Genomic DNA, 16,275 nt, shown 5'->3' on the forward strand with positions numbered 1-16,275 from the left:
CATCCATTCTGTGCAACCTTCCTAAAATGTCTCTCATATAAACAAATGAAAAAAATCTATTTTTACACATTGATTTTTAATCAAAAAATGTAAGAATCTATGAAAGTACTGCAAATAAATATGAAAGAGTTGCACTCTTGTTGGTATTTATAATAAAGGCAACAGAGTACAGAGTAAAAACAATGGGCACACTCTGAAGCTGTCAGCAAACCATACCGAAGGGGCTTCATTCCTGCCTGGAGACACAAATACATTATCTGTTAGATAAACATATGCACTAGTACAGGAATGAATAAATAATGATTCTGAACCAACCGTATTCAAAATACAACATAAAATAGCAAAATAAGTTTGTTTTTGCTTTTTTAAAATATGTTGTTGCTTGTTGAATTTGCCCTATTGGAATCCAGAGTTCAACTTTAAAAAAAATAAATTTAAAAGTGCATATCACCAAAAAATGCAGAGATCTATAGACTATTAATGACAGAAACCTAATTCTGGTTAACATCAAATCAGGTCAGAATAATTGCTTATACAATACTGCAAAAGGGCTTGGTAGATTAGAGGTAAATAGAAGAAAGGTAAGCTTACATAATGAGCAATAGAAAGGAAAAAAGGGAGTTGAAGGGGAGACTCTAGACTGACTGACATGCACACAGATCTGCATACAATGCCAGGCACTATGATTATCCATACCACAATCATAAAGCTTCTTTGTCAGAAGATCATTAACACACAGCCATCTCTATCCAAGAAAGACTAACTATGATACAGCTACATCTACAGCATCGAGACTATCTTCTGTCCTGGCTCCAAGATGGTGGAATGAACTCCCACTTGTTGTCCGGACAGCGGAGTCCCTTGCAGTCTTCAAACACAGACTGAAGACCCATCTATTTGTAGAATATTTAAAGGACAACTGACACTGTTCCCTTATTGACTGACTAATTTAGTACTTATTGTAGGGTACTGTTTATATTGTTTAACAAACTGTAGCACTTATTGTTTATAGCACTTATCATTGTTTAAGATAGACCTTATGTATTTTGTACTTCTAGGTATCAGCATTCATCCCTTATTCTACAGTATTCTAACCTACTATACTGTACTTGGATATATTCTATGAGTAAATTTACAAAGCTCTTTTGTAAGTCGCTCTGGATAAGAGCGTCTGCTAAATGCTGTAAATGTAAATGTACTTCATTAGTGGTCAGTTAGCATAATGCAGATATCTTCTTTTCATCCATATATACTGGCATTTTGAGGTGAAATAATTCTTTAACATGTCCCAGGACAGATCACCAGCTGGGTACAAAACTTAGGAAATGTGTCTGACCTCTGTGTCCGAACATCATGTCGCCTTCAAATTGTGCCATGCTCAGGGCCTGCCTCTGTTCACTGCTCATATCTTCCCATTGCTCCTCTGTAACTGCACATGCCTGCTCAGGGTTGAACCAGGACAGTTGGGTAGCACTGAGCACTACCTTTAAAAAGAACAGCGAATGTGTGAAACAGGCTCATTCCATTTCAGACTGGATGTTCAGGAATTCACATAAAAGCTCACTGGCTTAGCCTAGCATAGTATTCAGAATATGTTACAGCTCTTACAGTCATCTTTCTGGGGGATATTAGTGCTATGGCTGATGGAGTCAATCCTTCTATTTGTTCCTTTACAAGGGAAGACACCACCATGTCCTCCAATCCAGCTGTGGACAGAGTATTCGTCATCATTATGTTTTCATTTGATGAAATAAACCCTCAAAAAAGCTTTCCTTAGTGTATCACTACTTCCTTATTACCTTTGTTTGAAGAATTAGTTTGTTCTGATGTCCACAAGATGGCCACAGTAAAAATGATCCCCTACCTGCCAGAGTCCCAATCTCAGTGAAGACCTCAGCACCCCAGGTGCTAACTGGACCAAAGCCCAGAGGACTGGCAAGCTTGGCTGCGAGGGCTTCAGCCTGCTCCTCAGAGCATGGCAGTACCATCTCCCTCAGGAATGAAGCTGCCACACTGAAACACACACAGCCCATAAGATTCAGTGTGGTATGATCACACTCATGGAGTTGGAAATCAGTCATGAAATGGATTTGGAAACAGTCATGAAAATGCTCTTCCTTTGGTTCTGGTACTTCCTCTGACCTAAGTTGGGTAGGGTCTAGTTGGAAGATTTCTTCAGTGCTGAAGCCACAAAGCAGGTGGCCAAGAGAAACCAGTTCTACCACTCCAAGGTCTTTCGGCTTCTGTTTCCAACGTCGCATGACTCCCTGAAGAGCTGCTCTCATCTGGAAAACACAGTGCCAATTGTTTTAATATGCCTTTTCAGACAGGCAGTTTTGAATACATCTACCAATAATGCCCTCCTCATTTACAGCTACACCTGCATGATCAGCTGTAAGTCATTGTTCCCAAAGTCAAAGGTGGTGTGTCCCAAAATTCAAGCAGCAACTATATTCTTGTATTCAAACAAAATTTGAAATTCTTTTGTTGGTGTTGTTGGAGTAGTGTTTTCTTTCCGATCAAAATACAAGCAGGTAATGCAAAGGTTGTTATTTCTTGTTTATCATTTCAAAGAAGTGATTACAAATATAAATCTCTATGAGGCAAGCTAACATGTATACATATGTAGAACTTGTCTTGCTTATCTCAAAATAGCTTCACAATGCCATTCTCAAAACAACATTACAGTGGAAAGGTTTCTCTACACAGTCTTTGATACTTTATGCCTTAGTAGGTAACCGAGAGAATGGATCTAATGTAAAACTCACTTTCTTTGATTTCCACCCGTTAAAGCTACCAAGATGAGCCACCACGGCCAAGTTAGACAAGTTGGCAATCTGCAGCTCCCTCTCACCCATCTCAGTCACGATGCAGCCTAGCTCAAGAAACTGCTCCGGCCTGAGTGTCCTCACAGGCTTATAAATCTACAATAAGAAGCGCCATCAATACATTTTTCTAGTATTCACAAGTCCATTGTTTCATCCATGCCCACACCCCCCATTTTCCGTCTGAACCAGAAAGTTCCCCCACCCCCCATTGAAATCATTACACTCATTGGAATTAAGGTCACAAATACTTTTCCACATATAAGTCCCGTATGTGATAGATGTCAGCAAACCTCAGCTTCTCTAATCCATATGTTTTTATCTTGCTCTTCACTTCATAAATATTAGTCTGACATATTCCAAGTTTTTTCCAAGATTCTGAAAGTAACACTTGATCCCACCCCTGTGATCATCTTGTTTGGTCTTTTGCCATCTATCCACTTGATGCCAAGCTACAAGGCATATAGCTTTGGATAGCTTTTTTATAGCTTTGCCACCTTTTTAGCTAGAAGGCTCATTCTACTCAAGTGGAAGTCAGTTGTCCCACCATCTGTTTTTCACTGGCTGAAAGATCTCTTAAATTTTGCTGAATTCTAAAAAAAAATGAGAGCCACATTAAATTCTTTCCACCAGTAAATTCTTTAAGCTATAAGATCCTTTTCCTGAGTTCTTAAAGTGAGTCTGATTCCCCTCCGCCACTCTGCAATGCAGCGTCTTGTGACATATTTGTTGCATTATATCAGTTGTCTGGATCACGACTATGTAGTAAGCTTTAAGATCTCAAAAGACCTTTCCCCTCCCTTTTTCTTTCTCCCTGAGTTGGATGGAGTACATATGCAATTGCATTTTAGTCTGTATGAATAGTTCATTCCCCTTTTTACATTTATCCTTGATATGACAGAAAGTGCAGTGTATGTAGTCTGTGCTCTGCATGCAGTTCAGTCATATAAAAAACATATATATATATATATATATATATATATATATATATATATATATATATATATATATATATATATATATATAAACAACCCCATCCCAAACTTTGGCCACACCACTACTGATCAGGAGCATTTGCCTTTGTTTTGTAGACACAGGTTGAAATGCAACTTTTGTCTATTAAGGACTGTCAGTGGAAGAGGTCTAATGTTTTGACTAGGTTTAATTTGTGTTCTGGGGGAACTACCGTACATGTCTGTGGACCCACCAGCCTGAGTTCCTCCCACAGCACCCTACGCTGCTCAGAATCGAGCGTGCCATCCTGACCCATGAACTCAGCGCATTCCTCCAGCTCCTTTCTCTTCATGCGTTTGAGCTGGTACCAGCGCCAGGCTGAGGGGAAGGTCCCTTTGACATCCGCGCAGCTCGGGGTCGGCTCTGAAAAATGCAGGCAGGGCGAATCGCTCGCACGTAAAGGTCGCCAAAATTATTTTCCGATTAAGTGCCATCACCCATAACAGACAGCATAGACCAAAGTCATAAACATGTCTCACCTCGTCTCGTCCACCTCTGCCCCTTGATGATTTTGTGAACGAGGCTGTAGATCTTGTCTTTGAGTCCTTTCAGGTCGGCACATGCTTTACCGAGCACTGTGTTTTTCCACTGGAACTGACTCTGCAGAACTTGCTCGACTGTGTCTTTGCCTAAATCATCCTTATAGAAACATGCCCTTCAATGCAATGTGCGAACACAGCATAGACCACTTTAACTTTAGTGATAAACCTTGGCTGTGATAAAGTGATTTTTATTCTTCTTACCAGAGGCAGAGATCGTATCTGCTGGGGTGACAGGGCAAACACCAGCCGCCCTATGTGTTCCACATCTCCTACTGTCCATTGCTTTGTCTCACTAAGGCAGAGAAGAGTAACTACATCAAAGCCAAAACAAATAATGCGTCTACTCTGACAATGCACTACTCTCTAGCAAATTAGTTATTTTGAACTTGCTGTTACTATGTTTAACCCTAGTATAACATTTGGTAAGTACTACATTACATTTGACAGTAAAAAATAAAGACCTACCCCAGCATTCTCTTCTGTGTAAGCAGAGTAGCCATTTCTCTGAAGGAGTCTGAAGGCATGCAATATTGTCTGATATCTTCCAATCGCAACTTCAGGGCCTCCCTGTCCACCTGCGCCAGTGTCTCCATATCCAAGAACAGCAGGAGGGGACCCAGCATGTCCAAGGAGGCTCCAGAGAGATGGCCCTTAGAAATACCCTAATAGAGTAGCAAATGATATAAGCATACAGATTGAACTTAATCAGGCCTTAGTAAGGAATATAAATCCCTTCTCTCAGGAACCTTCATGCATTAAACAATATGCTGTTGACTGGAATAGATATTGAAAAACCTGTTCATGAATTTTAATGAATTTTTCAATACTTTAACTGATTGCATAGAAACTTTTGAAACTCTGCCTAAATTCCCCAATTTAGGCTATTATTCTTACAAGAACATCAATAGCTTTCTCAGCCAAGGCCATCTGCTTGTGTCGTGGAAGCCACAGGAAATCAATAAAGTGTCGTCGAATGTGATTCAGGACGGCCATGAGTGAGGTGTTGGACAGGCGTTCCATCATCGTCACTCTGGAAAACAACACATGACAGTAAGGGCACGGAGGAGGCCAGGGGCGTGATGACAGATCTGTCTGAGAGGGACAGAAGGGCCTAAGCTTACGGTAATCCTGCAGTAAATGATGGGCTGAAGCTATTCAGATCCACATTCGCTTTTCTCCTAAGCTCCTCCACTACACATTTCCTCTGTTGAAATAATTGGTTAGATTGTTTGTTTATTTTTCAAATCGTACAACATACTGAGTTACAGTGCTTCAGGTCATTTGTGTGTAGAAAGTGTTTGGTCAATTGTTTTAATCATTATTTAGATTTAAAAGCTGTTTAAACAGGCTATCGCATGGCTGATTAGCAGCATGAATAACTGTACAATGAAGAACTGTACAGTAAAAATGTATTGGCATATTTATTTGTTATTTACTGGCAAGCTTGAATGCAAACTTTCATCAGTGTCATTTACTACAAACAGTACTTAGACTGTGCTTTGGCATGGCAATTGGAAAAACTGCAGGGTTAAATGAATCTAAAGCTTGAAAATGTGATATGTATCTTCTCACCAATGCTGGCATCAGTCCTCCTGGCAATTCTGCAATAAACTGCAGCAGTTCGGAAAAGCCTGACTCGTTGGCCCAAAGTCGTAGCCTAAAACAACTCATACCACTTGCAATGTGACCTAAATGACTGAAAGAATGAGTAGTGAACTAATGCAGAAATTCACTGTGATAAGACCTAAAATATCTGTGGTCTTCTACAGGGACATGTGCATCGAAGTATTCACAGAGTAGCCAAAATATATAACATTAAAGGTTAAAGAGACCACAGGCATTTAAAAACTATGAGTGATGTCACTTACAGTACTACTTCTCTTGTAATGCTTCCAGACTGCTGAATCATGTTGAATAGCAGCTGTGCCTGTTGAATGAAAAACCTGAGCAGTTGGACAGCAGTCAAGACCGAATATGATACAACTTTGGCTATGACAGAATCATTTTAATGTCACCATTACTAATTCATATCCTAACATGGAGACTATTGTGCTAGAGTGAGACCAATTTGTTTGATGGCAGCTGAGAGGCAAGTCATATTAATTTACTGAAAGGCTCATCTGTAGCATTACCAATGAGCTGCTGCAAATAAACTAGACATCAGCTTTGTCTGGCATGGCCTACACCATAAAGGGAAAAGGCACAGCAAACAAATTGTTTCTTACCTGCTGAGGTGCCCAGCGCATGTTCCTGTACAAAGATATATGACGCCTAATTGTGTGTCCATCAAGTTCCGTGGCCAGTGTTTTCAGAGGAACGATTGGTAAAAGGCACTCAAGATACAGTGTGATGTTTGCCGATAAACGAGCCAGAGCCTTCAGACCAAGAGCACATGCAAGTTAGCTTAAGCAGGGACATATGTGCCTCCATATTAAACAAACAGTCAATGGTAGATAACATGAGCAATAGCTAGGGAATCAAATAAGGCCTTGTAAGAATAAGCAGGCACTCTTGGTGGTGTTTGCTGGTAGATCAGATACCTGTTCCAGAGCTCTGTGTACCATTGCCCGATGGGCAGGCTGCAGGTCAGTCAGCAGAGAGCTCCAACACTCACAGTCAGGGCTTTCCACTGATTCATGTACAGTCATGTTTCTAAGGAAGGTAGGAGCCAAACCCGGAAACAAAGGCCTGAGCTGGCACAGTGTGTTGGCACTGATCTAAACAGGAAAGCCAAATGAATACTAGGCATTCTGATGGAATACACTTTAGTCAATGGATCCTATGACAACTTACATTTGTTTCTTGGGATATTTTGCTCAAAATCTGGAATGCCTGTGATGGAAAGAAATGGGCATGGTTAAATGAAATTGACTGCTTCGAGTTTGTTTGCTTACATGTCCTTACCTGTGCATACCTGTGCGGGTGGAAAAACAGGTATACCAGGCAGAGTGAAGAGTGCCAAAAGCTCAGGTGAGGACAGTGACTGCAGAAATGAGACACCCAGCTGGGGTAACACCCCATGCAGAGAGGCCAGTACCGGGGTAGACAAGATGCTGGCATTCAGAGATTTAAAGGCAATGCCCAGCCAATGGGAAAGCTGTGGAGAAGAGAAGCTGTGCATGACAGCTGTTGCTAAAGTAACCATGTATAATCAATAGTCACAGTGTTTAAAATACATGAGAAATATACAGGAGATTTAAAAAAAAAAAAAAAAAAAACAACTCACTCTGCCAGTGCTGCTGACATGGCCTTCAGAAATACATTTTGCAAGCTGTTGCCACAGGGCAGGTGAGACAGGTGATGTAGATAGGAAACGATGTAATTCCTCTGAATTCAGGTAACACATTAGGATGCCTAACCTGTGGCAGAGGAGTATGTCATCCATCTGTTGTATGCCTGTCAAACATCACTGTTTGGAGACCTGAAATACCTCATTATTGCATCACTTGTGAGATTCTTCCTTTTGCTGAACAGAGTGCGAAGCACATGGTGCCCCCTTGTGGCATCCAGGCTGCTATTTGCCAACAATTCCACCAGGGGGCTGAGCTGTGGGGTACAACTTCAAATGTTAATCTTGTTTTTTCATGGACTTTATTACTGGTGTTTGTTACCAACCTGCTGAGATGTCAGCTGCTGGAAGTGGCTAATGGGGAGGTGTGGGAGCAGGGGAAGAATGGAGGTGAGGAAGTATGGTGGCCAGGAAGGAACATCTCCTACCACATTTGACTGCAAGAGGCGTTTTGCAAAAGCTTGCTTCTGAGGAGACTTCATCTCAGAGCTGTGATCACGAATAGCTATCAACCTGAAAAAGAGTGAAGCCTGTCAAGTACATGAACCTGTCTGCCAGGTAAATATCTGCAGAGTATCATGATTTATTCATATTCCTTCTTCACTCACACACTGTCGTTGGTCATCAGTGATGCAGGGAGGAACATTATGTCAGATACAGCCATGTATGGTATGAACTGTGAGAGGTCAACAAACAGTTCTGGTGTAACATGTGGGAATTTGTGGATGAATGCTGCAGTCATAGTCTCCATAGCCTCCTGTTCTTTTGGTGAAGCCTTTGGGTGATCAGAAAGAGCACACAGAACAGCTCTTGCAACAGTGGGAAGAGACATTTTCATGGAAATGAAGAAAGGAACATGGAAGAATAACCAGAAATTACACGTAAGTTCCATCAGTAGTCTGAGCACCTGTGTCGTCTCTACGTGTATTTGGTCCCAGGTCTGATGGACAAGAGACAGGAACCTTTTCACTGCATCACTTTCTGCAGACAGCACAAGGCTACGTATCCTGTCACTTGGCATCTGCATATATTCCTAGACATGCAGCAATGAAGATGTATGAATGTTTAAGTTGGTTTAAAAAAACAAACAAAAAAACAAACAAACAAAAAACAACTAAATTCTTTGTGCATCTTCCAACAAAACAACAGCTGAAGGATGAAAATCTAGAACAACCAGAAGGGTCTGGTGTACACTGATTTATTTACAGCTTAGATGTTTGTGCAAACACATTGGCATATTGCAGATATAGTTCAAAAATATCACTGAAATATTTTCAGCTCATTACAGTTTTATTTGTATTAAGCTTCAGCTCAAAATAATTTAGCGATGACAGCATAAAGTAGCTATTCAGATTCTGCACTAGTTAGAGTAGTGAAACTGCTATACATATTTAGTAATTGTAATAATCAGTTACTAGTCTCGTGTTATTTCTGACTGGCTTATCAACAATCAGTTAGCTCTACCTGCATTAGAAATCTCAGTGCAGTGGAGTTATCTTCCTTCTGAATGAGATCCCAAAGGACGGGCTGTTGACAAGGGGGAAAAAAAGCAAAGAATATGAACATCGAACCACATGGACACTTTCAAGGAAGAGAACAAGAAATCAAATTTTCTCTAATGTAGCGAGAAAAAAAAAACAATAGTGATGGTACAGATGAAACATCACAGTGTGCTTACGCTAAAACACCCTAGGAGATCCTCCTTGAGAGCCGGATTCCGCTCTCGTCGAAGAAAGATGCTAACAGTCTGGAGCACGCTATCGGATGCGTCTGGCCTCAGGGTTGCCCAGAAGGAGGCATTGTCCAGGAGACTGGAGAGAAGAATCGCTTGGCCAAGGCCCTGCCGTACCTCTTGCTCCCCCTCTTCCAGCCCAGCCGACAGCCCCACCATAAAGTCCAGCACATGGAGCACATAGCTCACAGTGGCCAGCCAGCCCGTATGCTCGTCCATGAAGCCCTCGCACAGGCTCAGCTTGTACAGGGCCTCCTGCAGGATAGGAATTGGGTTCCTGCAGAGCTGAGATGTGTCAAAGTCATATGGGGCAGGCAGCATGTCGAACAGTTGCTGGAGGACACACTGTCTTTGTCCTGCAGTGCTGCAGTATTCTGATAGCGAGGGCTGCACACGAACCAGCATGAGGTAGCGAGTCATGTTCTTGCAGATGTAATCCCTCAGACCTGCTGTGTCACCACAGAACCCAAGGATGCTTGAATTGGCTAAATGTTCTGCTGTCCATTTTGAGAAGTCACAAAGCCTGTCTTTGGAGGCTTGGGAGTCTGTGGGCAGGGCTTTAGAACAGTATTCCAATGCCCAGCCACTGCGGGGCAAAGGTGAGGATGCGTTGCCGCACAAGGCTGAAATCAGCACAGAATTGTTGGGCAGAAAACAACTCCTGAAATCATGGGCACTCAGAGAGCCAGTGCTAAGCAATGCTAAGCAGTCCTCAGATGCATCACTTGCAGAACTTCTGGAAACATCCATGGAAAGTTGAAGGCAAAGGTCATCAATGCTTGACTGGTTGAGGTAATAGTGATCCTTCATAATAGCAGCCTGAAGAAAAGAAAAGTAACATTTGTAAAGAAAGATGCGGTTTGGTTTACAAACATAATGTGACCATATAGACAATCTCCTGCCATACCTGATGGGCTCTCTGAAGCCAGAAGGAGGAGTTGGCACATACTGTATTATTGAACTCTTGTGCAAAGAATTCACTGCACACATGTACCCAGAGAAAATCTTCCTCCGCAGCAGAGAGATACCAAGCTGCATTAGAACAGCTAGCATGCAGATCAGGCACTATGTGGCCAGTCCCAGGGTCTAGTGTGGCCTCAATTCCATCAAAAAGAGTACAGTAGAGGAAGACAGTGAAGTTTGAAACTCCAGTGAGTCCAGGTATTGAGGCATTGCATGCAGCCTCCAGGATTTCTGCTGAGATGTCTGTAGTATCTGTTTGATTGTGGTCTGTTGGCTGAGGATGGAGAAGTCTAGATCTTTTAGATGAGGGCTGATATGTTGTATTGTTTTTTTCTTCCTCAGAAGACCCACAGAACATGAAAGATGGTCTACTTGGTAAACCTTGTGAGGTGAATCCCATAGCTTGAGCATTCCATGTCAGATTATGTCTAATACCCCTGTGTGACAAAGTCTATTAGACCATTGACACAGATGCATTCAAATTATGCTCATTAAATAAATTAAAATTTGAAGATAAAACTTACCACAAAATCAATTGTCTCAAGTCACCTATGGAAACAAAGGAAATGGAATCTTTGATGAGTCAGTTGTGTATTGATACAAATCACTGATAATCGCAGAGGGTTGGCCATGAATCGCATGAACAGAAAGGGATCTTTATACAATTGGGCTCAGTGTAATCGCATAGCTGGGCACATAATGCCTGGGGTATATGGTTACTAGCATCAACAAAAGGGTGGGTAGATTATCCAGACCATAGGATTTTGAGTGACAAAGATCTACCTAACACGACCTTTGTGATTTCAGGTGTTCAGCAGGTGCGTCAAAGCTGAAAGTTCTACAAACTTTTAAAGTAATGTACAACGAATTGTGCTGCTAAAGGCAGGTTACACTGAGCTCACTGGTTATATACAAAAAACCTGGTAAACTTGCCCACAGAGCATCTTCCCTGGTGACTGGACACTGGATCCCCCGCCATTCTCTCAAGATCATCCAGCAATGCTGTGGTCACCCGTGACACCTTCCTCTTCAAGTTACTGTACACAGTGCTGCCCAGTCTGTGCAGGAATCCATGTCTGAGCCCATCAAGGCCCTGAAGGAGCGCAGGGTTATGCTCAGCAAACTGCACTGCCCTCTCTCCAACACTGGACCTCGACAAGGCCTGCAAAAGTATGGTTTGCATGGAACTAAGGCTCCCCACATCATGAGAGGCATTGCTGGAGTGCAGGTTCTCCTCGTGTAAGACCTCCGGTGGAATGAAAAATGGCTTCAAGCGTCCTGTGGAAGGAGAGCCTTCCCTGGGATCGCTGACGACGCTTACAGGGTGCACATTTACTACGGGTTTCCAATTCCTCGTCTCCAGAAATGAAAGGAGCTGCTGCAGCCAGCTCAAGTTGAAAGCACAATCATTTCGCCCTTTCAGGACACAGATAACTCCCTGGAGACCTGCACTGGCTTGCCCATAGGTCCCACTGACAAGAGCTTGCAGGGCAGCTTCAAGCAAGGCACTGATGGTCTTCCAGTTCTGGGACACAAACGTAAGAATAGGTCTCTGTGGCTGTCTCTCTACAAAGGTCAGGATACTCTGTACCAGACCTAGTAATCCATCCCAGTGTGGACTGCCTCTTAGAGAGAAGAAGAGGTCCTGTAGCCTGAAGCTTGGCCTGGGAGGAACCCTTCCCTCCCATTGTACAAATGGTGCTCTATCATCAGGCTGAAAGAAAGCATACAACAAGTTCTCCCAAAACAGGTCATTGTTGAAAGGCTCCTGATGTTCGTCCAGCTCAGCACTCATCTCCTGGAGGTACATGGAAATGTTATAAAGAAATCCTGAGAGTCTGTTTCCATCAAGGGGTTTGTTAAGAGTTGGAAGGCCCATAGCTTGCTTGGGCAAGAGCCCCAGCGATTTAAGGCCTCCAGCAATACTTCTCAGGACTGAATGGATTTGCTGATCCTGACTTCTCTCTGGAGATGTTCGGTCTGTGCGTGGGTGCCAGTCTGCACCTTTCTGCCATATCTCAACAAGTTCTTTCAAAATTACATCTCTTTGTTCCTTTCTTTTGCTTCCTAGAAAACAATATTTACACACAAAACCTATATGTTGGAGACTGATCAAGTTTAAAACCATTACTGTGGCTGAATACAACCACAGATTTCACACATGCACACAATATTTTCCTCACCTCCAGAAATGGCTGCTATTTCACCCAGGAAGACGATCAAGCACATCATAATTTCAAATTTGCCCATTCTGAGCACCATTCCTTAGCCTCAGGTCAGTATGTGTGAAGTCATATCGCTGTACCTTAGAGAGATCACCTGCTACAGAGTTCCTTTAGGCGCTACATGAGACTCGCGGAGTAAAATGTCCCACTGCAGAGTGGACATAAAATGTTAAAAACCTACTGTCACTTGACTACACTTTCACACAGAGGGAGCAGACCGCTATATGTTTGCCTGTAATATTCCTTTTTAAATTGTTACTTACAACAGGTATGTCACTTTATCAAGTGTAACTATACAAATAATATCAAAAAGGTATTTTTGCTGAATTAAAAATACAAACTAAGCAAACCGTACTGAAATTTGTTGATTCTTTTTTACATTGAAAAAATATCTGCAATTTAAATCATAAAGCCTTTCAGAATACTTACATGCAGCCATAATCCACTGAATCTATTACCCTCCTCAAGTAAAAGTGAAGATAAGATGTTCGTGACAGTATGAAAATGCACATCTAAATGACAACACTAAAATTGACTTCTCTCTTTCTTTCTTTCTTTCTTTCTTTCTTTCTTTCTCTCTCTCTCTCTCTCTCTCTCTCTCACACACACACACACACACACTCACCTCCTGTCACCAAGTGTCACATTTTCGAACTGTTCCCCCTACTAGTCTTTGAGATTCAACTGGATGCAGAAAAGCTTCAGGTTTCAGTGCTATCATTTCAGCATACGCCATCTGGCTGTTTTCTGGAGGGCATGGATAAAGGTTTGAGGGTGAAATATGAGAAAACAGAGCAATTGTGAGGACCCCTGAGGAGTTATGTAACAGAATGGCATTATGGTGGTTACCTCAATGGCTTTGAAAAAAACATTTCAGAAATTTCATCTAAAGTTTTGAGTGTGGAGATTGTAAGAATTATAAGTATTATAAACTTATGATTGTCATCAATGAATATTTAAAAGCAGAGCTAGCTCAATGGTTAAGGTACTTGACTAGTAATCTGGTTCAGTTCAGTAATCCAGTTGCCAGTTTAGCCCCACCACTGCCAAGGTGCCACTGTTGGGTAACTGACAAGGCCCCTAACCCTAAATTGCTTGAACTGTATTCAATCATAATTGTAAGCTGCTTTGCATTTAATATAGCATAAATGTAATTGTGTTCCTTTACATTAATATAATGCTATTAAGGAATTTACTTTTAAAAGGTTTGGGATAGTGAACAGCTGAAATAAAGTGCGGTCAAACTGATATGATTACCCTGCCAGCTTTTTTCATTTCATGGGACATAACTTTTGCACAATGTCCTTGAATGTACTGCTTCATGCAAAAGACTGCCAGTAGGTCTCCAACAGCTGTCAACAAAAGACAGAGTCTCACCAGGTCCCCAGCACCAGACAATCAGGCCCTTCACTGGAGTTCAGAATCATCTCACGCATGCCGGAGCTCTGTCTGCGGCTACGGAAACCTGAGCAGAACCAGTGAAAGGACCAGCGCAGCCTCTCTACAAGCCCTTTGATTCAGTGGTGGTGTCACCTGCAACAGAACAATAACTTCCTCTTGTATTATTGATGCTTCAGGTAGCTGCGCTTGCTGAGCGGTATGGGGCTCAGTTAGCAACAGGAATATTAAATGAGAAACTTTACTCTACCTACCTTCGTATAACTTTGCTCAGAATTTGCACTCCCCTAAGACTAAAATGAGAGAAAATGAAAAGTAAGCACAAAGTAAAAGGCCTGCGTCTGAGGGAGCTGCTTGACATCATCATGGTTTAACTGCAGTCGCATACGGCCACGTTTAAATCAAAGCAATGAGGTATCCGCAAGACTGAAATGATGAATTTTATTTCATGGTATATGTAAATCACTGCATCTGCTGCCATGCTTTTAAAGTACTTAAGACCAAATCAGCTGTTATTTGTTAAGCACACACACACACACACACACACACACACACACACACATATATTATATAATATATATATATGTGTGTGTGTGTGTGTGTGTGTGTGTTTGTTGTGTCTAAAAATAAAATCAACTCTAAAACATTGAGTTTTAACAACAATAACAACAAAAACAACAATAACTCAAAATAACACAATGACACTGGCAACAAAATATTAACTCCTACCTTAAAAGGTAAATAGCCACCTCAACAGCTATTAGTAAAAGAATGACTATTTTACACTCATTACACATTTTGTTAGAGACACATGGGTACACAGTAAGCAACTGTAGCCCATCTAGTGTTAGTGTTAGCCATCCCCTCTGCCTTCATCAGTGATCAGCTGCTGACCATGGGGGTGCTGATGGATTGATATTATTGGATGGCATATCACTCTCAACCCGGCAGTGACGTGTCATGTAGAAATACCAGTAATAGTGCTGTGTCTAATACACTCCTATTAGTGCAATATCAACCATGCCACTGCTGTGTCACTGGCTATTTTGAGAATGAGTTCACCATGCAAGAAGCTGTGTCAGCTGTGTTTCTGTGGTCAAAGACTGACCATTGATTATCAATGGCTGACAAACTGTGTGACACACAAGGGCAATTGTACATCTGTATAATGCACCTAGAAGATAGGGACATTCAAATGACCAGTGCGTGTAGAAGCAAGATAAGAATTTCTTTAATTTCTTTATAACATAAGCAGTTATGTAACCTGCATGGGGTCATTGGGTCTTTCAACATTACCCTAGCTAGACACCCTACACCAGGCAGTCAGGACAGCTGATCACTTCTTGGCTTGTGTCCAGGTAGAATATTTATAATGCATAGCACAACCTCACTGATAGCTTTAGTAATGAGAAACCACTTTTACTGGACTTAAATAGGCCAGGTTAACATTTCAAAATATCTGATAATTACACTAAACAGCATATATATATATATATATAAACTGAATGTACTAATAATTTTTAAAGTCCTGTCTCAGTCGCAAGCCCTTAAAATCCCCACCCCCTATATGTATTTTATATGTATTTTATGTATTTTAAATGCATACTATATTCAGTAGAAAAGTCACATAGCCTAATAAGCACACATATTCAGGCTAGTGTAAAAAAGGAAAAGTAAAATGAATGCCTACATAATTATTAAAATTAAAATAAATTCTAGTCTTGATTCCTAAATTAGCTTCACACAGTAATTCGATTAGCTTTCAATAGATTTTTGACCCAAAAAAAGCATATATATATTTGGCAGCGCTCGCGCTTGACTGCCTCACGAGCATTGTGATTTTAGCGACACTTGGCACAATAGCAAATCCAATTCTGTCAAAAAATAAAAGTCCCAATTTAATATTTTAAGTCCATTTAAAACAGAAATCCAGACAAAACCAGTAAGAAAATGACATTAATTACTATATATACCAATTATACATTCCCTGAATATAATGACAAAAACCCAAATCTAACAGTGAGAAGGTACTGTGTAAATCTCAAACTTAAGAGTGGATGGAAATATAGCTTTTATTGATGTTGTCATAGTCAACACAAATGCCACTAGGCAAGTAGTCAAAAACAAATGATTTTTTAATCGATTTGGGTATACGTCCATTGTCCAAGATAGTATTTATCATTAGTTTGAAAAATACCAAAATGTGGTGTTTACCTTTAATTAGCTAGCTAATCATTAGTGGTAAAATAACACATTAGCATACTTTGTCTTAATTTGTCTTAATTCG

The 16,275-nt window shown here is 41.2% G+C and overlaps 1 protein-coding gene across 1 annotated transcript; it reads right to left on the bottom strand.

The window, feature by feature from the left end:
• Nucleotides 1-111: 111 nt before the first annotated feature.
• On the bottom strand, nucleotides 112-12,594 carry LOC113573954 (stereocilin). The gene is made up of 29 exons (XM_027004539.2): nucleotides 12,549-12,594; nucleotides 11,299-12,432; nucleotides 10,890-10,914; nucleotides 10,310-10,802; nucleotides 9,349-10,221; nucleotides 9,135-9,197; nucleotides 8,578-8,703; nucleotides 8,279-8,445; nucleotides 7,997-8,183; nucleotides 7,812-7,927; nucleotides 7,608-7,740; nucleotides 7,296-7,478; nucleotides 7,175-7,213; nucleotides 6,922-7,098; nucleotides 6,607-6,756; nucleotides 6,250-6,308; nucleotides 5,954-6,077; nucleotides 5,503-5,585; nucleotides 5,276-5,411; nucleotides 4,847-5,043; nucleotides 4,583-4,673; nucleotides 4,319-4,478; nucleotides 4,033-4,202; nucleotides 2,769-2,924; nucleotides 2,143-2,285; nucleotides 1,865-2,013; nucleotides 1,609-1,706; nucleotides 1,337-1,484; nucleotides 112-236 (listed from the first exon to the last, which is right to left on the bottom strand). Exons 1-29 carry the CDS (start codon nucleotides 12,592-12,594, stop codon nucleotides 148-150), a joined length of 5,715 nt encoding a protein of 1,904 aa, XP_026860340.2. The 3' UTR covers nucleotides 112-147.
• Nucleotides 12,595-16,275: the final 3,681 nt, after the last annotated feature.

The sequence above is a fragment of the Electrophorus electricus genome, chromosome 1, assembly GCF_013358815.1.
Source record: "Electrophorus electricus isolate fEleEle1 chromosome 1, fEleEle1.pri, whole genome shotgun sequence".
NCBI classification, from domain to species: domain Eukaryota; kingdom Metazoa; phylum Chordata; class Actinopteri; order Gymnotiformes; family Gymnotidae; genus Electrophorus; species Electrophorus electricus.